At 40.5% G+C, this 24593-nt stretch overlaps 1 protein-coding gene across 6 annotated transcripts in view; it reads right to left on the minus strand.

Moving 5' to 3' along the window:
- The window catches only part of galnt13 (polypeptide N-acetylgalactosaminyltransferase 13), a 270709-nt gene that overhangs the window by 118394 nt on the left and 127722 nt on the right, over nt 1–24593 (minus strand). For all 6 annotated transcript variants that reach the window (XR_010001363.1, XM_003225380.4, XM_062965663.1 and 3 more), the window contains exons 4-6: nt 10311–10477; nt 5451–5658; nt 928–1098 (exon numbers count right to left, since the gene is read on the minus strand). Coding sequence is in view for 5 of the 6 variants with exons in the window: in XM_003225380.4 (XP_003225428.2) it covers nt 928–1098; nt 5451–5658; nt 10311–10477 (546 nt within the window). In the remaining variant the exon portion in view is untranslated. The remainder of the gene's footprint in view (nt 1–927; nt 1099–5450; nt 5659–10310; nt 10478–24593) is intronic.

The following is a 24593-nucleotide window of genomic DNA, read 5'->3' on the forward strand; positions in this document are numbered from 1 at the left end:
ATACACCAGATTCATACACTCAAGGGAAATTTTATTTGCCTTGATAAGGGCTAAACAATAACATAGTTTATTTTAAAAGTAAATTGAGATGGTGAATTTAATACAGACATGGCTAGAGAAGGATGGAGGTCTGCCTTTCTTTCTTCAGTTTGGGCAAGGGTGGGGTAATGGACTGGTCCATGAGGTCATGAAGAGTCGGAAATGACTATGCGACTGAGCAGCAGCAGGGGTAATGGGATGAAGGCTCTTACTTCTGTTTCCATGTATAAGTCAACCCGGGTTTTTGTGTCAAAAATTTACAACTTATAAATGAATATAAAATAATAGCAATCCCGCCATTAGACTTGGAAATATAAAATAATCTTTTATCTTCAAATATGACCATATCCAGTGAAAATATTTAAATAAATGAAAATGCACAAGACAGTTAAAACTATCTTTCTCAAGATAATACATTCAAGTTCATTTTCCTGTTTTCATGACCCTTGTGGTACATTTTCCTGTGTACATTCATCTAGCCAGACACACAAACACATACAGTAGAGTCTCACTTATCCAACATAAATGGGCCGGCAGAACGTTGGATAAGTGAATATGTTGGATAATAAGGAGGCATTAAGGAAAAGCCTATTAAACATCAAATTAGGTTATGATTTTACAAATTAAGCACCAAAACATCATGTTATACAACAAATTTGACAGAAAAATTAGTTCAATACGCAGTAATGTTATGTTGTAATTACTGTATTTACGAATTTAGCACCAAAATATCATGATATATCGAAAACATTGATTACAAAAATGCTTTGGATAATCCAGAATGTTGGATAAGCGAGTGTTGGATAAGTGAGACTCTACTGTAGTTGTTTTTCATATACACACATGATTTAGGCTGTTATCAAAAACATTTGCATCCCTACCTCTTACCTCACAGGCAATGTTCTGTCTCCTTTCCTTCTGTCCATTTCTCTCTGTGGCACAGGATACCAACGAAAGTTAAGTTTCCAATTAAACCCTCCGTATGTCATGTCTGAGCCAGCCATGTATTCAAAAGTGTCATCGCTGATCACATCGATAATAGGACAAACAACAATCTTCCTAAAGAAAAGAAATCAATCAATAAATAAGAAAACAGCAACATTTTCATGCAAAGAAATGTATTTGGCTCACAAAACTATCCCAGTGCTCTCTTCAACAACCTGTAATCACCTACTTGATAGTGCATCATCTTCCCTGTATTTAGTCAAAGCTCTTACAACCTAGCAATAAAATAAAAGTTTAAATATAAAGAAATGAATACTAGTGTTTATTTACATATTTATATGTTTATTTTGTATCTTACCTTTTCCCAAATCAGGACAATTGGCTTCCAACAACTTTTGAAATGTAACAAATTGACCATTGAGTAGGTATAAGAAATTAAAGTAAAAGTATGTTTGTTTGTTTGATTGATCTACAAAGGCTCCTACATTGTACATCTGTCTTGATTCAATTTAAAATACTGATTGGTTGGGGGGGGGGGGGGACAGAAGAGCATGCCTGCAGCTGGAGTTCAGCCACATCCAGAAATCTGTGTAATTCTCACCACCGACCGAAGGTGCGGCTCTCCTAACTGATCAGACAACTCAATCATCTTACTAGGGCTGTACAAAATTTCATTTCTAATTAGTAAGTCATATCTAATTCATAAGTTTTGTATATATAAACCAATATGAGACACGGGGGGGGGGGCACCCATGCAATACCTTAAGAATCAAAACTTTGATTCTTCATTTGAATTCTGTAAAACTTGGAAGCCTATCACAGTCAGTTTCATTTTCTGCATAAGTGAGGGAAGCCAAAAAGGCTGACATTCCTCTTTAAATTAATGGCCTGTCGCCATGAGGAAAGGAAAGCAGCAGGGCAGAACAAACTGAGTGAAAGAGACTGAGAGAGCACAGATTTCTGGGAAATGTAGTTTGGAAAGGCAAAGAGGGCACCATGCATATGGACCTGAAAAGGACACATTACACAACTATAACACTATGATTTCACTGTAACAGTCATGGCTGCATCTTATGAAATCTTCAGGTTTATACTAAATTCTAAATGTTCCTCCACAAACTACAAACCCCAGGATTCCATAGGGTGCATAACTGCCATGGTAGCTAAAGTGGAATAAAAGTACTCCAACAGGGTAATGCAAAAGACCCCAAGGTATGTTCAGAATAAATTGGTACCTATAATTCTTCATTCATCTAAAGTAGTGGTTCCCAAGAACTAAAATATGGCCTGCGGCCTCACCATTACTACACCGTAGCAACGAGAGTAACTGATCTCACATAACCCTCTTATAGTGCCAAGGAAATGGGAATGTCAGGAGGGAAGAGGCTGATTACCTACCAAAGGTGCAACAACAAGCCTCCTGACTGCTGCTTCTCCTCCTCCTCCTCCCCCTGGAGCAGAGCCATTTCATGTGGTGCCTGGAAGCAGGGGCACCTTGGTGTCTTCGTTTTCAGGCCTGTTCTTGAAGTTATTTGGGATGTTGATTCGGAAAATTGCATTGGATAGACTACATCACCTCTAGATTTATTTATTTATTTATTTACAGCATTTATATTCCACCCTTCTCACCCTGAAGGGGACTCAGGGCGGATCACATTACACATATAGGCAAACATTCAATGCCTTGACATAGAACAAAGACAAGACAAATGCAGGCTCCGAGCTGGCCTCGAACTCATGACCTCTTGGTCAGAGTGATTGGTCTCAGCTGGCTGCTCACCAGCTTGCGCCACAGCCCGGGCCTAAATTATTAAATATGGTTTCATGTAAGCGAGCAGATGGCAACTACTGGATGGAATATGTTTTGTATCAGAAACTAGAGCTGATGTGGTCTATCTAATGCAATTTTATGAATCAGCACCCCAAATAATGAAATCAAATCTAAAGTTGACCAAAAACTGATTTGCAACCCTTTTGGTACTAATGTTGGAGAGTGGTCCCTGGTCAAGTGGTCCCTGGTCAAAAAAGGTTGGGAACCACAGATCTAAAGATATATATTGTATGCACTACAAGCAGATAGCTCTTACAGGACCATTCTTAAGGATAAAGGTATTATCCAGCTGTCCAAGTTTGAATAGAAATGGAAGTATTTTTCAAATTCAGCTTAAATCTACCTGCTAGACTACAGGCAATGGCACAAAAAAACCTAATGGATGCAAACTTGGGAAATTAGATATGAAAAATCTAGGTTGTAAAATAGAAAACAAAATAATCAATTTGGTAATGTAATTAATGGCTGAAAGCAAACATATAGCAAGGAAAAAGGCATTACTTATATATTAGCTATTGGATGCATTGTTTTTGTTTTTTGCTCCCTTCCTCTCATAGCTCCTTAAGGTCAGTAAAGGAATGAAATTGAGGAATTCCTTCCTACAGAAGGCTCATTTGGCTCCTGTGAAGAAGGAACTAGACAGACTTGGCATCAAGGTTTCCAAGGCAGAGGATTGTCTCAGAAAAATCAGTTAGAGTGTGGTTTTCATAAAGTCAGGATGTAGATTTCACACAGACAGGGTTTGAAGCTGGAACAAGAGGGTTATGATTATAAAGACAAAAGCCTTGGGTCCTGGAGGGGGGGGGGGGCAAAGGCAGGGGCATTGAATAAATAAAATAAAGGTTTATAGTGATTGGAAGACAACTGAAGTGATCTTTGAAGAAGAGGATAAGACAGCAATTCTTATCTTCATCCTCACCACCATCATAACAGGGGCAAATACAATATGACAGTAATTAACTTCTCACTCATACTTTCCCCTATATCAGACCTCCACACCATGAAGCTCAGCCCGGGCTGTGGCGCAGGCGGGAGAGCAAGCCAGCTGCAACCACCTGCAATGAATCACTCTGACCAGGAGGTCATGAGTTCGAGGCCCGCTCGGAGCCTATGTTTGTCTTGTCTTTGTTCTATGTTAAAAAGGCATTGAATGTTTGCCTATATGTGTAATGTGATCCACCCTGAGTCCCCTTTGGGGTGAGAAGGGCGGAATATAAATGCTATAAATAAATAATAAATAATAATAAATATACCACTGCTGCCAGTGCCCCCACCAACCCTTCCAGTTTAGCCGATCACAATTTATGATGTTTGCCTCCTCACCCAATAGGAAATGAGAGCTCTTGTTCAACTCGGGTCTGACCAATGACGTTCTTCCCAGGAGGAGGTGAGAAATGCCACAAACCAATGGGAAACCTTGGTGAAGGAGGTGGTGAAGGAGGTGGTGGCAACAGTGTGCATGTGTCAGCATGTGTGCATCCTGTGAGCATATCTGACACAGTTTGGCACTGTTTTCTCCCCAGTTCTGACCGCCTGCATGAAGACTCGGGTGTGCCATTATCACTGTCTGAATTGTGGAACTTCTTCCGCTGCTGCCACCAGCTCAAAATCCCTTTGTGGTGCCAGGAAGCAGGGAGCAGTTCTCCATTGCCTCAAGGCCCAAATCAAAGGACTCCTGACAGTTATTTTTAAAAGCTATGAATACATTCTTGGCTCCTGTTGGGTTTGAGAAAGCTTTTACTGGAATTAATAATAATTTGACACCATTTGAACTGCCATGGCTCAATGTTATGGAATCCTGGGAGCTGTAGTTTGATGAGGTGTTAAGAACCTATCTGCGGCCTGAGAAAGTTCAACCTATTTTAATGTTGACCCCTTGTGCAGGTCTGCCCTACATAATTTATGTTGCCTGAAAATTGGCTATCCTCTGGAGTAGTTTTTTGGGTGCCCCTGGGGCTAGCAGTGAAAGAGGAAATTGCATATCTTAAGGACACTGGATTCCACTGCTAGCACTGCTAAAAATTAGGAATGTCATCTCTTTAATGAAATCTTTCTTGATGGATCTTAGGAGGTTTAATAAAGTGAAAGTGCACATAACAGTGTCTGAATAAAACAACAGGCCTGCAGTGGGGGAATTCTTCCCCTCCCCTTGAGATTCATGTGAATTTATGTTGCAGACATCTCCTTCCTATATGAGAGAAAAGTCAAAAGACTTCTGATAAGATGTAGCATTCCTTTTGCATTTTCTGTAAGTAACAGTGTTAAAAATATTCATAGATTCATGAAATATTCATATTCATGAAATATTTGTTACAGTTCACTCTGATGGCAATAGAAAGCAGTGGTAAACATTTTTAAAATAAACAAAACCACACTCAGAAGAAATTTGCAGGACAAAGTTTTTAAAATTAACCAAAGGAGCTAAATGCCCATGCTTGTATTTCGGTTAGATCAAATGAGAATCAAAAGATGGTTTGACCTTGAGCTGAGGATTAGCATATTTTCACTACGGAAGATAATTCTCACAGCTATAAAATAAGTGGCTTGAAAATAAATAGGTCCTTCTAATCAAAGTTCTTCTGGCTGATGGTTCCATAACACAAAGTGTTGTACAGCATCAGCTTTTCATGCTCACCTGTCTTCTTTTATTCTTGCCAGCAGGGGCTCCAGCCAGCCTAAGGTACATTCACAGTGTGCATCCAGGAAAGTGATGACCTGGCCTTTGGAAGCTGCTGCTCCTCGAAGCCGAGCTCGAATCAGCCCCGACCGCTGTTCCATCCTCATAATTTTTACTGGCACTTGCAAAGTTTTCACATAATTCTCTAATGGGACCTTCAGAAAATCTGCCAAACACAATTAAGCAAAGGAAACACAACAATTTGTTTGTTCTAATTAAATGCACAGGCCAAAAGGATAAAGAAAAGAACTGCATTGCTAAGATGCTTTCTGAAAGGGTAACCCTCCGTACAACACACTGACAAATGTACATGAAAAGTTCAGAGAATTCTGAGTGCAGGAAATTTAAAAAAATGAAAGGTGTTTTATCATTTGATAGAATATAAGAAAGGAAACAAAGCTGGTTCAGAAAAAGAAGGAAACGAAGAGCCCTGTGCAGCTGCTGAATTGAATACAGTACAACCCCTTTACCTATAGATTCAATATCCATGGTTTCACTTATCCACAGTCCAAAAGATATTTTCCACCAGGAAGTGTTTTTGGACCTCACTAGGAGATTCTATGCTATGCTTCCAGGCCGTGTATTGTCAGAATATAGGATTAGTTATTATCCACGGTGAGCTGGTGGGTCTTGGAACATATTGCCCACAGATATGGGAGTTTTGTTTTGGTTTTTTTTTTTCGTGTGAGGAGCAACTTGAGAAACTGCAAGTCGCTTCTGGTGTGAGAGAATTGGCTGTCTGCAAGGACGCTGCCCAGAGGACGCCTGGATGTTTTGATGTTTTTATCATCCTTGTGGGAGGCTTCTCTCATGTCCCCGCATGGAGCTGGAGCTGATAGAGGGAGCTCATCTGCGCTCTCCCCGGGTGGGATTCGAACCTGGCAGCTTTCAGATCAGCAACCCAACCTTCAAGTCACAAGGCTTTAATCTACTATGTTACTGGGGGCTCCAAATATGGGAGTGACACTGTGTAAGTCCTTAAGAAGGAACCTTGTTGTACTAATGTAAAAACAGGAAATCAAGTAGTACAGACATACGGCTCTTCCTCGCCCTCACTTTATCCCTCATCCCCTCTTTGGCAGTTTTGAGTTTATAGTATCTTCAGATTAAAAAATCTCCTTGCATGCTCTGTATTGTAGGTAGAATATCTGGAATCTATAGGAGAACCTAAGATTAACTGGACATTCCTTCTAAAACACAGTAACCAGTTATCCTTATAGCTCAAAAGGTTTGTGATATCTTTGATGGTGGGGAGAGGCAGAACTTAGAAAGCTGCTTTTATGATGAATGTAAAATATGAAGCCATCGAAAACAAAACAATAATAGGATGACACTCCTGGACTTACATCATCATCCTACCACGGTTCAACTGTGGAACATTTCACCATATCCCCACATACACATTTTTCGGGAAACTAATTTTCCATGGTCTCAGCTGTTCCATCTTTAAGTTAATTTTTTTTCTACAATTACTGCCCTCTAGATTGCAGGGGTGCTTTTTTTTTCCTTCTCATCTGAAGAACTTCATACCACTAGGAGTGTGTGAAATGGCAGAAATTTGTTCTGTTTTCATTTCAAAGATTACTCCTGGAAACAGAACTCCAGATCCCCAATTAAGAATCCGAACAGGCCCCCTCCTAATATTCCAGAATCTTCCTGAAAACAGAATGGGTGAGAGGTAGGGGGTCCTGAAAACAGAATGAAAACAGAACAATTTTCTGCCATTTTGCACACCGCTACTCATAATGTCTGTAAAAGCCTTTTTTGAGAAGCAAAGAGATTTAACTATTGGATGCCCAAAGTGCTTCTTCTAGGATTATGATGTTACAATGAACCAGAAGAGAAATCAATTAACTAAAGAATTATCTTATTAATGTAAAAACTGTTGGAGGATATTGCATTTGTGTATTAGAATTTAAAAGTTAAACATTTTTTAACTAGAACTAGAGTTAAATGAATCCCTTTGGGACTCTCACAGATGCATTTTGGAGCAGATTGTTTCTGAGCATACTTCAATATCAGTCTTATAAAGAGCAAATTATCTATTTTTCATGCACCAGTTTGGTCAGTGTTGACCCAATATATTTTGATGCATGAGACAACAAATTAGATGATGTTCTTTCCAGTTACAGAGATGGATTGGGTTGTCGATTGAACCTTAATTCAACAACGGTGATGGGAATGCATTTCTCCTTTAAGTATCTTATTAAAAGATACAACAAGTAATTTTAACAATTTGGTTTCAACTGCAAGAAAGTCTTTGGACAATAACAATAGCTGCAACTAATTTTAAAGCCTATTCACAGTTCAAGATTCATTCCCATGCAAAATTCCCAGATGGTTTCACAAAAAAAAGGTATTCTCTGTGCAAAAAGCAGAATTATCTGCACATAAAACAACATTTCAAGGCAAAAATATTATCTCCTCTCAGAAAAAAAGCTGTTTTCGAAGCAGAAATGTTGTTTTCTATGTAAATTAATCATGTGAATATATTGCATAAAATAAATATTTCATGTCGGAAAACCTTTTTTTTTGTGTAAGAAATTATTTCCATGAGGTTTTCTGCACAAAACAAACACACATGAATGCTAAAATTCTGAACTGCAAAGATTCTAATTGGCCCAAGATTCTTGTTGTCAAAGTTTCTCAAGACTTGAAAAAAAATGTTTTGTCATTTTTCTTTCAATTTTTTTGAAATTTAAATTGCTACATCTTTAAATGATAGGCAACCCCCACCACAACCCAGGGCAATAGACAAGTTTGAAGGTAGACATTTAGGAGAAACCAGTAGAAGGACGCCAGTGTAAATCTAAAACCTGGTCTTGATGCCATTTTTTCATTCTGCCTAATGGTGGGGCAAGCCTTACAAGCCAGAAGTTGTTGTGAAAATGATTCAGATAACTGGAGGGCTCCAGAAAGAACTAGAGTTGGGTGTCTGCTCCATACAAAATATGGCAGAAAATTATGAGACAGATCTCATTTTAACCATGAATTTTATTGTGTGTCCAAATCAAGATTATCCCTTTCAAAGTATTTCCTTTGGGCAGCTACACAGTGATGGAGGGATTGTTTCCATTGTTTGTAGCAGTTTTTAAAGGCTACTCCTGGAATTCATTTCAGCTCATTGGTTACACTCTTCTGGATACCATATTTACCATATTTACTCAAGTTGCTCACCTTTTTCAACTAAATTACATTGCTAAAATTGAAGCATGCATTAGATTCAATGGTGTGTTAGAATCACACACTTAAACCTGTTGGTGCTGTGGGGCAAGAGATCCCAGTTGGGGACAGAGGAGGAAAGTCTGCAGTGGCCAAAAACAGGTGGAAGCTGATGAAGGCTGTGAACTGGCTGGTGGAAGGGCTAGACAAAGGGATGTGGCTTTCCGCAAGCTTTTTCGCACCCACCACAGCCTCGGATTACATTTGACAGCAAATCCTTTTTCGTTGTTGTAATGCACACCTTCAAAATTGAAGTGTGCATTACATTCAATGGCACATTATACTTGAGTAAATACGGTATCAAAATGACACCCTTTCATGTGGCTTTTGGGCTGGGAAAATAAAAAGGAGCCATAGGAACCGAGATCCGGTGAATACAACAACAACAACAACAACAACAACAACAACAACAACAACATCTCATAAATATAACATCACATCAGATGCTCTCAACAATTGTGTTGTCACTACAGCAAGTTCAAACGTGTACTGAGTTTATAGCAGAGGTTAAACTAACTACCATGTGAAGGAAGAGGTAGCAGCCTTGTTGGTTTGTGCACAGCATTGTAAGTCTCATTACTTTTCTGCCATACCTCTGTATTTCAAGCCTTTGTCCAAGAATAGCATTGCTGGTACTTAATCAGTAATGCCTTACATCAGTGAAGTATAATGTTGGATTTGTAAAACCCATCCTGTCATAGCATTAGACGTCTTTCAAATGAGGCCCATTAATATGTCATACAAGGGACAAGTCCTGCCTTATAGGGTGAATAAGACATTGGAGGAAGAGTGGATGCTCATAGTAAGTCTCATGTCTCCAGATTTGTACATTTATAGGCTGAACAGGTACTTTACAAGCAGAAATCATAGCAACATCTAGAACACAGTATCCTAGAGTTGAAAGAGACCATTAAAGGCCATTTAGTCCAACACCATTCTGTCATGCAGAATCAAAGCACTCCTGACAATCAAAGCACTCCTGAAAAGTGACCATTCAGCCTCTACTTAAAAACCTTCAAAGAAGGTTTTTAAACATAATTTTCACATGGCTGATTTGTATAGAAAACAATTATTCTGCAATTAAAATAGAGAGCTATTTACAGTTAATTCTACAGACAAAATCATGGTGGAATAATCGTGCCTGTAAAAGTATTTGGTGATTTTAGTAAACAAAAAAGGCTTCTGAGGGTCTTTATGTCACCTCTTGAAAAGATTGTTTAATAAGACTCTGGTGTGAACATCTCCCTAACACAACCATGAATACAACAGACATTAGAAGTTACTGTTAGTCTTCAACTTCCTGCATCATCCAGGTAACATGGCTGGCTACTGGTCATAATGGCTGAAAACTCTTCTGAATTATGTTATCCAAAAAAAGAACTTTCCACTGGCAGAGATGTAATGGTAGCTCTTTTTTCCCCACCACCATATACTAGGGAAGTAAAATTGTATTTTCAGAATGCTACTATCTAGCTAGCTAGCTAGCTATTTATTACACACACATACATAGTTACAGTTCTAGAACCTTGACATAATATTACTCAGTTGCTATTACTATTTACTCGTTGATAGACTTTTATTTGTGTTCATTCATACCTCGTTCACTGGCATCATCTACCAAGATAATCTCAGCAAGTAGATAGTGTGGAGCCCGATTTATAACACTGTAAATAGTACGAAGCAAAGTGCTCCAGGCTTCATTATGAAATACTATGACCACACTTGTATTTGGTAGTTCATCAGGGTAGACTTTTGTCTTGCATCTGTCAAAGATAAAAAAGAGGAAGCTAATTTATTCAGAAATTCATTCTCTGGCACTAAATAATGACATACAAGTTAATCAGGTTCCAGAAGCCAGGCCCCAAGGTTGCGGCACTGAAAGGAGAATGAGAGTGGAATATTAATCTTAAACTGCAAGGAAAAGTCAGAGTAGAAACAAGTGGAGCTGCACTATAGGCCATTGGATCTTGAACATAAAGGCTCATGATATATACCCGTAAGGTATTTTATTGCTCTCAAATACTGAATATAATACTAGTTATTATTGAAATAAATATAGTGATATAAAACAGAGAATAAATTGATACATACCTTTCTTCTAAGAAAATCCCATTGATACCATATGCCTGCAGTTTCTCACACACATGCCAAAACAAATACAAAACACTTTTTGCATTTTTCTCCTCCCTACCAACAGTGAGATTGAACTTCCCCAAAATTTGACAAATATAGCTTTGAGCTATGCCCAAAATCCCCACTGTTACAAGTTGATACGCAAGAAAACAGATTCTAATTTGACATGTATAATAAGAGTACTTTAAAAGCCTTCAGTCCTCAGCATGTAATCGTCTGCATGTGGCATGGTTTCAGTAGTTTAAAAACATCAAGCCACTACTCAAAAACATTAAATCTGGTATATAATCTATTTACATACAGTATCAGGTTGGAGAGAGCCTGGGAAATGTTATTCCCTAGTCTTTGACACATGAGCAGAGTGTCTTCCAAAAAAGAAACAGACACTCTGAGTCCTCAAATGCAAGAAGAGGATCTAAATGTTTGCCACATGTCCACACATAGGTTCTATATATAGAGGCTGCATTTCCCAACAAAACTGTGGTTTATCATTACAAGAAGCTCAGGTGAGCCTTGGTTTCACATGTTTTCCACTTGGCATAAGAAATGTAATCTTTTCCATTTTTAACGAACACCATTTTAGCATTAAGCCCAATCCAAAATTGTGGATTCATTATTACTTTTGAACGAAACCAGCATCATAATAACTCAAACACAACTTATTTAAGGTTCATTACAGTTTATTGGGTCTAGCCTCTAGACAAAATACTGAGTTACATTTAAGCGAAAAAAGGAACTGAAAGGTTTAAAAACTCTTCCTTTTGACCAAATTGAAGGAAAAGGAGGAGAAGGGGAAAAAGAAGATGATGAGGATGAGGCATGGGTATTTTCTTATTTTGCTTTCACGCCCTTTTACTTTTTCAAAAGTAGAAAATTGTTCTAAGTAGCTGTATGCCATGGAGCAATGTCAACAACAATGCATGGGTGTTGAGGGAGAAGAATATGCACCCTTACAGGTTTTCCAATTACATGCCTAGAAATCCTTTCCTGAACCAAAATTGAGCATATCAAGAGAGCATTTATAGAGAGATTGTGAAAGGCTTGAGATTCACCAGAACTTTAACAAGCCTTCCAGAAACGGGAAGGCACAGTATGCTAGCCCTGTGGTCCATGTCTTGCAGTATCTGAAGGAAAGAAGGTGCTTACGAGAAACAGGAAATAAACAATAACTACAACTATTTCTGCCCTGACAGCATAGTTTGGGATTTGGAAATTCCTCTCCTTTGGGTTCTCACCTTCCCTTTCACTTGGAATTCTGCTGGGCCAGACACGGTAAAGGATGTACAACACAGAGAGCAACGATACCATAACGAACACAAAAAACTCCAAATACTCAAACATGCCAATAACTGCTAGGTATACTTCTAGAATATTTTTTCAATGCTAGCATGTACTAAAAATCCATAATGGGCGAATTTATAAATGTCTCTGTAATCTGCATTTATTTATCAATGGAGAAGTAAAAATACATTTTTACCTTATATTACTTAAAATATCAAAATGAGTTATCTTCCCTGTTTAAAGGAGTGTCACATTAGAAGAAAGATGACTTATTAGGATGTAACTAGCAGTAGCTATAAAACAAAGGAACTAACAAACAAGAGAAAACATCATTTTTGTCTTCCTCAGGACATAACAATGGATTTTGATTGGAAGCAATTTTCTACTGATGGAAGTGTTTTCCTATGGAAATCATGCATTTGTCAGATGTAGATTTATGAATACACATGAAGTAACTACAGCTGTTTAAGTGTGAGGCAAGCACATTTTCCACAATCAATAACATGAAAACAGAGTGCACTACATACCTATTTACTATTGTTCCCTTTGGCTATGTACAAATTATGTGACCATAAACTGTTCCATTGTGATTTTATTCCTTTCAGAATTTTATTGATGTTTTTCAGCAATGCAAGGCTAGATAATACATCACATGAAGAGAAGCAAACAGGTTGGAGAAATGAGAAACTGCAGAGACGATAAGCAATTTAAGTAACAACTGATATAATTTTGGACCTAAACTGAACACAGTGGTGGAGGTGACTAACTGGACTGTAACAAGATAATTTACCTCTCAGTATTTTAGTTGTCTAAAAGTTAACAGCAACAAATTGGAAGCAGGGCCATGAGTAAATGATCTGATGTACTCATTCTTTGGGTGTTCTTTATAATTTACTACTTACAATCTCTTGTTTAGTTAATAATGGATTAAATGGAGTTTAGAAAATGGTAGTTGTTTCCCAGGTTTCTCAGCTGTTATGTTTCATAACTAAACAAAGAATTCATAGCTCTTTCTTTGGACACACTGACACTCCAGAAATACAGCATTATTATTTCACTTCAACTGCCATGGCTGCATTCAATCAAATCCAAGAGTTTCTGGTTTTGATTGGAGTCACCAGAGGAGCTCCCTGACTGAGGACACCAAATACATCCCATAACTGCCAATCCCAAAACTCTGAAGGATGAAGCCAAATAAAGTAGAATCATAGCATGCAGTGTAGAGTGAAAGAGCCATTCTATCATTACCTCTGCAACATATATACTGCTAATCTATTATTGTACATGCCCATGTATAACCCAAGAACAGATTTGGTGTTAGGGATTCCTCTTCTTCAGAAGAGGAAGGGGAGCAGGAAAGTGGTCATGAATCTGAGGGTGAGTTGGAGTCTGAGGAGGAGACTTTGCTAGTACCCTCATTCCAGGAGAGACGAAAGGAAACAGGGCAGAGACGTCGTTCGGCTAGATTAGCTGCCAGAAACGCAGCTGAGTAATTAGGAACTACCCTAGCAGCTGTGTGGGGACCCAGGGCTATAAAAGCTGAAGCAGGTGCAGCCAGCTCTTGCTGGTAACAAAGTAACTCTAATGCCTTCATTCTCTGTGTGCCTGCTCCAAGTCTGCATCTGGATTTATGCCTGTTTCTTTGTCTGAAGTAAGACTTCCTGGCTTTCTTTTGCAAGAGAGATGCAACAAATTCCAACCTTGTTGGGCTTCAGAAAAGCCCTAAAAACATGGCTGTGTGCCCAGGCTTTTAATCAATAAATGGTGAAGATGACATGGACTGAACTATGGACAAAGTATGAGGATGAACGGATCTGATTTTATGTTCGAAACTTATATTTTTGTAATTTATAATGTACTAGCTGTGCCCGGCCACGCATTGCTGTGGCTTAGTCTGGTGGTGTTGGTCAGTCTACATTAGGTTGTATTTATGCTGTGACCTCCACCCTTCTTTATACTCACATTAGTAGTAGTATTTGAAGTCTGTTACCTTCTTCAATTTTTGTGTTGATTGATAATTGCTTGAGATCCCTGTTGTCTTTGGTTTGTTGTTAGTTGTAATGTCTGATTCTGCTGAGTGCGGTTTATATTTTTATTGTGGTACAATAGTCTTTTTTTGTTTTGCCTGTGTAGGTGTTTATTATTATTGTTGTTGTAGTGGTCATGAAGGTTGGATAAGTTAGATGCTACTGTATTGTTTTTTGGAGGCCCAGTGTAGCACTGACTGGCCTCTCAGCCTCAGTGCCTGGCTGTTTCTTGCTTGTGATGGTGTTGATTCTTATTGTTGTTGTTGTTGTTGTCATTGTTATTATTGTAATTGTTTTTTTGGAGGCCAAGTGTGAATGTAGGGATTGGGGAGGTGGATGAGTTGTGTTGTCAAATTTTGTATTTGTTATAGTCACAATGCGTTGTTGTCAGTTTTGTGGGTCCGGATTGTGGTTTTGTGGTGTGGTTGTGTTGTTACAATCGGGAGGGAATGCTTTTGCGTTGTGTTGCCAAGGTTCGTATTTCTGGGGCATTTAGTTGTGCTGTTATAGTCATGATGCGTTGTTGTGAGTTTTGTGGGTCCAGTGTGGTTTTGTGGTGTGGTTGTGTTGTTACAACTGGGAGGCAAGGCTTTTGCATTGTTTTGCCAAGTTTTGTATTTCTGGGGTGTTTAGTTGTGTTGTTATAGTCATGATGCGTTGTTGTGAGTTTTGTGGGTCCGGATTGTGGTTTTGTGTTGTGGTTGTGTTCTTACAACTGGGAGGCAAGGCTTTTGCGTTGTTTTGTCAAATTTTGTATTTCTGGGGCGTTTAGTTGTGTTATAGTCACAAAGCGTTGATGCGAGTTTTGTGGGTCCGGATTGTGGTTTTGTGGTGTAGTTGTGTTGTTACAACTGGAAGAAAAGGCTTTTGTGTTGTGTTGTCAAGTTTTGTATTTCTGGGGCGTTTAGTTGTGTGCCAAGTTTCGTATTTCTGGGGCGTTTAGTTGTGTTGTTATAGTCACGATGCATTGTTGTGAGTTTTGTGGGTCCAGATTGTGGTTTTGTGGTGTGGTTGTATTGTTACAACTGGGAGGCAAGGTTTTTGCGTTGTGTTGTCAAGTTTTATATTTCTGGGGCGTTTAGTTGTGTGCCAAGTTTCGTATTTCTAGGGCAATTAGTTGTGTTGTTATAGTCACAATGTGTTGTTGTGAGTTTTATGGGTCCGGATTGTGGTTTTGTGGTGTGGTTGTGTTGTTACAACCTGGAGTGAAGGCTTTTGCATTGTGTTGCCAAGTTTCGTATTTCTGGGGCATTTAGTTGTGTTGTTATAGTCACAATGCGTTGTTGTGAGTTTTGTGGGTCCTGTGTGGTTTTGTGGTGTGGTTGTGTTGTTACAACTGGGAGGCAAGGCTTTTGCATTGTGTTGCCAAGTTTTGTATTTCTGGGGCGTTTAGTTGTGTTGTTATCGCATGATGCGTTGTTGTGAGTTTTGTGGGTCTGGATTGTGGTTTTGTGGTGTGGTTGTGTTGTTGTAACCTGGAGGCAAGCCTTTTGCATTGTGTTGCCAAATTTCGTATTTCTGGGATGTTTAGTTTTGTTGTTATAGTCACTGCGCAAACAACTTTATCATTTTATATATATAGATTTTAATAGTTTTAACTGTTTTATGCACTGTTTTATATTGATTTGTATGGGCATCCAATTGTTGCCACTATTGTAAGCCGCCCTCAGTCCCTTCGGGTGAGAAGGGTGGGATATAAATGTGAGAAATAAATAAATAAATAAATTATTTCACGGAGTGTACTGTATTTTATGTTTTGCTGAAGTAAAGCAGTTTTCATTTGCTTACCACAGTGTCCTAAGGCTGTTCTTGAAAGACAAAACAGGACATTTGGGGACCAAAATTATGGACTTTGATATGATCCATGGATAAGTTGAAGGTCATTCCACACAGGTGACTGGCCCCTTCCATCTCAAGGGGCCAACCACCCCAGTTGCCACTGCCATTTCCCTGTCCAGGCCTTCGCTCCCGAACGTCCCCTCTCACTGCGTAGAGTCGCGTCGACTCCTTGGTTTACCGAGGAGTTGGCTGTGATGAAGCGTAGGAGGAGGGGACTAGAGTGCATCTGGAGGAAATCTCGGGACGTGTCCGACCAAGCACGGGCTAAAGCCGCTATTAAGGCGTACTCCGTGGCTCTGCGAGCAGCCAGGAAAGTTTTCACGACTGCCCGCATAGCGTCTGCAGCCAACAGGCCATCGGAGTTGTTCCGAGTTGTGGGGGAGCTCCTGCGGCCTCTTGAGGCCCAGGGGCTTCCCGATGACTTGGCAACTGGGTGCAGCGATTTCGCGCACCACTTTGCAGGCAAAGTTGCTCAGATACGCCTTGAGCTAGACTCCAGCTCAATTGTGGTCTCAGCGGAGGTAACCGAGGTACCTGTCTGCTCGATCTTATGGGATTCTTTCCGGCTTGTTCTTCCTGATGACGTGGAGGGGATTCTTGGGTCTGTGAGGGCGACCACCTGCGCTCTGGATCCTTGTCCCTCTTGGCTGGTCAAGCTGGCCAAAGATGGGTTGTTGGATTGGTTTGTGACCATAATAAATGCTTCTTTGGTTCAGGGGTCGGTTCCATCCTACTTTAAGCAGGCGGCAGTAAAACCACTACTAAAAAAGCCTTCGCTTGATCCATCTATTTGTAACAACTACAGACCAATCTCCAACCTCCCGTTTTTGGGCAAGGTTCTGGAGCGGGTGGTTGCCACACAGCTCCAGGAATTTCTCGATGACACTGATTTTCTGGACCGCTCGCAGTCTGGCTTCAGGCCTGGGCACAGTACCGAGACGGCTCTGGTCGCCTTGGTGGATGACCTCCGCAGGGAGCTGGACAGGGGGAGTGTGACCCTGCTGGTTCTCTTGGACATCTCAGCGGCTTTCGATACCATCGACCATGGTATCCTTCTGGGGAGGCTCTCTGGGATGGGGCTCGGTGGCACGGTTCTGCAGTGGCTCCGGTCCTTCCTGGAGGGTCGTTCCCAGATGGTGAAGCTGGGGGATACCTGCTCGGACCCCTGGCCATTGACCTGTGGGGTCCCGCAAGGGTCTATTTTATCCCCCATGCTATTTAACATCTACATGAAACCGTTGGGAGAGGTCATCCGGAGTTTTGGAGGGTGTTGCCATCTCTACGCAGATGACACGCAAATCCACTACTCATTTCCATCTGACTCCAAGGAAGCCCCTCGGATTCTGAACCAGTGCCTGGCCGCTGTGGCGGACTGGATGAGGAGGAACAAGCTGAGGATCAATCCTGACAAGACAGAGGCCCTCCTGGTCAGTCGCCCATCTGATCGGGGTATTGGGTGGCAACCTGTGCTGGACGGGGTTGCACTCCCCCTGAAATCACAGGTCCGCAGTTTGGGGGTCCTCCTGGATTCAGCGTTGACGCTTGAGGCTCAGGTGTCGGCGGTGGCCGGGAGGGCTTTCGCACAACTCAAACTTGTGCGCCAACTGCGACCATACCTCGTGAAGTCTGACTTGACCACGGTGGTGCATGCCTTAGTTACCTCTAGACTGGACTACTGTAATGCGCTCTACGTGGGGCTTCCCTTGAAGACGGCTGCCGTTCACTTTCCGGTCCCAATTCAAGGTGCAGACCATCATCTATAAAGCCCTAAACGGTTTGGGACCCACCTACCTTAGGAACCGTATCTCCTACCATAAACCTGCTCGTTCCCTTCGTTCATCCGGGGAGGCCTTCCTTTCGCCACTGCCTCTGTCCCAGGCCCGTCTTGTGGGAACGAGGGAGAGGGCTTTTTCTGCTGTGGCCCCCCGACTGTGGAATTCATTGCCCACTGAGATTAGGCAAGCCCCCACCTTGTTAGCCTTTAAGAAAGATCTAAAAACATGGCTTTTCCGATGTGCCTTTGGGGAGTAAATGTAATATATTACTCTGGCTATTCCCCTTGGTTTTTATCCTTTAGACTGCTTCACCATTTTATTTCCCTGTTTCCCTTTATTCCTATGTCTCTCTCTCCCGAGTTTTTAATTAAGTGTTCATGTGGCCTGCCCTGGTTTTCATTGTTTTCTCCGATTTGGGTTGTAATATATATACGATGATTTTGCACTGTTATATTGTGTTATGATTTGCTGTTTATTTTGTTATATTGTATGGTGTCTGGGCATGGCCCCATGTAAGCCGCCCCGAGTCCCCATAGGGGAGATGGTGGCGGGGTATAAATAAAGTTTTATTATTATTATTATTATTATTCAAAAAGGCCAGAACTGTTAAAGAGAGAGTAGAAGGAAATGGTACTTTTTTGAGGTTTTCCCATGATATGAACTAAACTCTCATCTTCTACCACTCTACTCTTAGGCTAGTTCTACACAGACATGTAACACAGGATGGAACCAACCTGCAACATGCTAGTTACGGCCTGCATTGTGGTAAGACAGGGTCACCCTGAGATGCCTTGAGGGGAGGGGGCTGCCAAGACAACTACAACCGATTCTGCTTAGGGATCAGCTGCAGATGTCTTAACTATTCAAACTTGAGGAGAATTCAAATGCTGGTGCAGAGTTGCCCCCCCCCCCACCCACACACACACACACACATCTTCTGAGTTGAGCTAATTTGGAATAGCCTGTGTGGTATTTAGCTGCCACAGGGCTGATCTGATTCCCCACTGACCGAAGTAGTCAGATACCCCATCCACACTGACCTAAGTGGTCTGTATAGATGGGGCCTCTGACAGGACACCACCATTACACACATCTCTGAAAGTACAACTATTTCCATAACAAGATTCTGGTCTGTGACATGCCAATGAAATAGAATTCATTTATAACGCCAAGCATGAGTCGGATGAGATATTTAAAATGTTCTTCAAATGTATTTCAAAGTAACTAATTTGACAAAAACTCATCTGTCTTTTACAGATATTAATCAAGGAATGTAATATAATTACCTTCATAGGTTTCAAGGTGCCAGAACCCATTTCCAGTGCCAAATTAATGAAGAGCCAAGGCACTCAACATTTCACATGATAACCCATGATTCTGAATAATTTGGATGTAAGGCATGAGCATATACGTAGACACTTCCCCATCATTCTTAATACGTATAAGTAGAGCAGTTGAACAAACCATGGGTATTCCCTCCACAGTTTGTTTACAGCAGTTTCTGGATCCAGCAAAGTTCCTTCTGGACAATTATATTTATTACTTCCTTCACATCTGAATACAACATTAAAGGCCCTTTAGCATGCTTGTACATTTCTTATGACATCACTATAGAAATATTAATCTATTTCAAGAATGTACCAAAGCAAAAATTAGTAACATTACTATATAACATAAAGCTGCTGCATATTTCAGCAATGAAAGGTTAACATGTACACTGTTCAATAAATTTATTCAGACTCCATGAACTGCTCAAATTGGAACCATTTGTATTTCACACAATAATTTGCACACAGAAAGGGAATCTAAAATAATTTAGTATCACCATTCCCTCTTCCCCATTTAGCCAAAGGGGACATTTAAGATGAGTCTATCAATATTGACTTGTTGGGTTTTGTTGAATCAAAATGCAATAGCCAATACATTGTTATATCTAGCAGATGATAGATGGGGAAATGTGTCATGAAAATGGCTCTCTTGTGTTCTCTTCTGCAGTATAAATAGGTCTGTAGTTTGAAAGAACAAAAAGACTTCACTCACACCTTCAGCTGTCACTATTCATAACAATGACATCCTCCAACTGTGGGTTTGAATATCAAGCTTTCCTTAGGGATTTTTCAACTCTAAATGCAGCATTAATTTTTCAGAAGTTGCTCTGTGAAAGAATTTCATTTACTTAAAAGCTCAAAAAGCTTTTGTGCCAGAATATGAACAAAGTAACAGATGAAGCAGTATTTCCAATTTAAAACAACATAGAAAAAGTATTGGTCTTTAAGCAGATAATCGCTTCCTCCATTTGTGACAGAACTGAAGGAGATAATTTGAAGATTCTTTCCACATTTTCCCAATCACGCTGCACCATAAAATAAGAACTATCTCTTGATTTCAAAAGCATAGAAACAGAAAGACCCTTCTGTTAGTCAAAAGGAAATAGAGCACACAAAGATGCTTGAAAAGATAAAGGAAGATGGCAGGATAAAAACTGAGGAAAACAGGGAGAGGAAACATATCTATGATAAAATTTTAGGTGAGTAAATTACCTTCCTGTCTCATTATCAGTGTGTGTACCATAAAGCGAAGAGGAAACCACTGGCTTGTACAAGAGATAAAGGAGAAGGATTTCAATCTGGGGTTTTGTTGTGGAGAAAAATTCTCATCACTCAAAACACAGCTGACTTGAAGAATCCAAAGAGAAGATAGTTTTGGAGGCACCTATTAGTTTTGGAGGCATCTATCCTTATTAATTGTGTCCAATAGAAATGATCACGTGTTGTTTATTCATTCAGTCACCTCTGACTCTTTGTGACCTCACGGATCAACCCACGCCAGAGCTCCCTGTCGGCTGTCACTACCCCAGCTCCCTCAAGATCAAGCCAGTAACTTCAAGGATACCATCCATCCATCTTGCCCTTGGTCGGTCCCTCTTCCTTTTCCCTTCCCTTTATGCCAGCATCATTCCCTTCTCTAAACTTTCCTGTCTTCTAATTATGTGGCCAAAGTACTTCGTCTTTGCCTCTAATATCCTTCCCTCCAGTGAGCAGCCAGGCATGGTATGACTGACCAGACCAACATTATCATATAGGTTGCCGAAGGCTTTCATGAGGATGCCTGCCATAGATGTGGGCGAAACGTCAGGAGAGAATACTTCTGGAACATGGCCACACAACCCGAAAGACATACAACAACCCTATTATCATATAGTTTCCTCTTCACCATAGACTCTTTGTAATTTCTTGCTCAGTCAATACTGCTATATAAACTTGAGACAGATGTGTGTGTGTGTGTGTGTGTGTGTGTGTGTGTGTGTGTGTGTGTTAGCAATGGTCAATATCTTGTCATGAAATTCTGACTATCTTAGCCTCTTCCTTTGTGCAATCCAAGCATGCACAACTTTGGTTCAGATTACCTAAAGGACTGTATTTCCCTTTATGGGCCAATTAGAGCTCCAAGGTCTTCTCAAGAGGACTTTCTCTACTTCATTTATTGGGAACAAGGCCTTTTTGGTGCTTCCTCCAAGAGTTTGGAGCTCCCTCCCTAAAGAGATTCCTGTTCTATCAGCAATTCAAAACATGTTTATGCCAGCAGGCTTTGGGGAACTGATGGGGGTGGGGTTTTATTGCAGTGCAGGGCTTTTTAAAATGTTGTATATAACCTTGAGAATCTAGTAAATGTTAATATTTTAATGTTTACTGTACCAATAATTCTCATAATTATATTTTATTAATGAGTTTGTATCGTCTTAAATTTGTTTTTGTATACACTGTTAGCCATCTGAAGTCTGACTTTTAGAAGAATTGAAGGATAGAAATGAATAAAGTAAAATAAATACTTAACCTCAAATTTAGCAGTGATTACATATAGGTTTCACTCAGAAAATGTTTTCAAGAATGCTAAGAACTGGTTAGAAAGGGTTTGTCATTGTTGACTGCTGTCAAATCAGCTCATGGGGATATTATGAGTGGGAGAATCCAAGGGCACTTTCAGACAGTGCAGATCCTGTTGGACTTTTTACTGGAGGTGTCCAAACGATGCCTCCAGTAAAAGAGGAGCCATGGTGGCACAATGGGTTAAACCCCTGTGCCAGCTGGACTGCTGAACTGAAGGTTGGCTTGCTGAACTGAAGGTTGCTAGTTTGAATCAGCAAGATGGGGTGAACTCCCGTCTGTCAGCTCTAACTTGCAGGGACACGAGAGAAGCCTCCCAGCAGGATGGTAACACATCCGGGCATCCCCTGGGCAATGTCTCTGTAGAAAGCCAATTCTCTAACATCAGAAGCAACTTGCAGTACGTTCTCAATTCGCTTTGGACATGATAAAATATTCAAGACCAAGAAGGTAAACCCTGCTTTGTCCCGAATTAATGTGATACCCCATCAGATCCAGGCCTTCCTGAAAGGCCCGGGTCTAATGGGGTATGGGCCCAGTGGGAACTGACTACTGGGTAGTTTCGCGACTACCCAGGGGTCAGTCCCCACAGCCCATCTCGTTTCTTCGGGTCCCATGAATCCAGAGAACTGAGAAGGGAACCCCCCAGTCATCTCCCCAAAAATCTCTTAAAATAAGAAACAACTTACCGGGCTGCTTTGACACCCCAGGAGGCAGGGGAGCAAGTCACCCCTCTTTTTCGCCTCCTGGCACCTCATTTCTATGTACCAGGATGCCTCCAGAGAGGCGTCATGGGGGCCTAGTAAGTTTTTTTTTCCTTTTTAAAGGTTTTTTTTGGGGGGGGGGGTTGGGGTGGCTCCATTTTATCATGGTACTTACTGAGATGGCAAGGGCACAGCCTCCCGGAAAAAGCCTGGGCTTTGCAGGGAGGTGTGGGGACAGAAATGAGTACCAAAGCGGGTTTTTTAACCTACTTTGGCATGTATTTCTCTGAAGGCTGGAAGTGCCCCAAGTCAGCCTATCAGCCTATCATCAACAGCTCTGCTTGGGCTCAAAGTTGTGGCCTCTATGTTTGAATCTATCCATCTGTTTTTTGGTCATTACCTTTTCCTAATGCCCCTCAACATTACCAATAGCATCAGCTTTTCTAATGTTATAGTGTCTCTTCCTTTTTCCTTCCTTTCCCCCCAGCATCATGATCTTTTCCAAGCTTTCCTGTCTCCTCATGATGTGGCCAAAATACTTCAGCTTTCCCTCTAATATCCTTCCCTCCAGTGAGCAGCCGGGCATTATTTCCTGGAGGATGGACTGGTTGGATCTTCTTGCGGTCCAAGGCACTCTCAGGATTTTCCTCCAGCACCAGAGTTCAAAAGCGTCTCTCTTCCTTCTTTCTCTAACTTTCATGCCTCCTCCTGCTGAATCTAATCCCTCTTCCTGTATGATGGAAAGGAACTTAATGAAATTCTATGTGGCTGTTTCTTTTCATATGCTGCCTTCGTGATCACATATGAACATTTTCTACCATTCAAATCAAGTTCAAATGCTAGATTAGAAACAATTAACTAATGAGCAAAATCTCTGCCATTCTAAATAAAGCATAGGAAGATGCTTTCTTTTCTTAGCACTGGCATCTCCCCCGCCCCCAAATCTAGTTATAGGTTTAAGGCAGACTCAGTGTTGCACTTCACAAAGCAGGTAACAGATGTGTTGCTCTCAGAGCTTCCTCCAGAAATTGGATTTCTGTCATGGGGAAAAAACAAGAATCAAACAAAACTCCAGTGACAAGTGAGATTTTCAGACTGCGAAGAAATTGTGGCTTCTAAACATGTCCATATGCTTTCGCTCACAGTACTTAGCTATTGTTTTTACTGTCTGTTAACATATTGTATATAGTGAGTGCTATATCTCTTTGAATGTGATTTTCCTGTTTCTTGGCAGGGTGTTGGACTGGATGGCCCACAAGGTCTTCTCCAACCCTATGATTATTTGATCTTATGAGTCTTAAAAGCTAGGCCAATTAGACTAACAATAAGAAGAATACATTTTTTTGTGAGTCAATTATTTACCAAAGTCACCTGACACTAAATATCTTAAGCTGAATTACTCTGCATTTCTGTCAAAAATATACAACCAAATTATGAAATGGTGCTTTGATAATTATAAGGACAAGGAGTATCTGTATTAAAATTACATTTTCCATGCATTTGGCATAGGATAATATCATTTTCAAACATTAATTAAATGGCATTTCGAAACATGTTTTGTCTCTTATAGTCCAAAGGATTTTTGCAATAAGCAATATGTATAAAGGGAAAACCAGGAGTCTTCCATTATTGGAGATAATGCTGGGTTGCCAAACTAAGCTCCTGCAGGATAGTGCCCCCCCCCCCCCCCCATATCTTAAGTGACAATAGATCTCTGGGTGTATCTCTGGGTGAAAATACTATGCATTCACAATTCTGTATTCTCCTGATCAACTCAACTACAACATCATTTTACAGAATTCCAATTGGTAACAAAACATGATTGGAGGCTTCCTCTGATGAGATGTTTCATATGCTAGTACTAATATTCAAAGTACCAAATACATGGACAAAGTATCTGGTACAAAATCACCAAATGACTACTATCTTCTTACAAGAGGAATTTTCCAAGTTGAAACTCTTGAATGTTATTTGTTTAATATAAGTATATTCCACCATTTTGGATAACATTTTGGATTATAGGGTGAAAATGTTAAACATACAATCAATAAAATCACATTGTAAAACAAAATATTGGGGGGGGGGGGAGTGCTCGGAACTGATCTATATCATTCTTACCTATGTCTGAGTGCAAACACCACTCTTGACATTGACTCATTCTGAAGGCATCCTAACAAAAAATCTGAACTCAAACACTTCCAATATTTTCTCTCTTCATTCCTCTCTGAAACTTCTG

Source organism: Anolis carolinensis, chromosome 1, assembly GCF_035594765.1.
Source record: "Anolis carolinensis isolate JA03-04 chromosome 1, rAnoCar3.1.pri, whole genome shotgun sequence".
Lineage (NCBI taxonomy): Eukaryota > Metazoa > Chordata > Lepidosauria > Squamata > Dactyloidae > Anolis > Anolis carolinensis.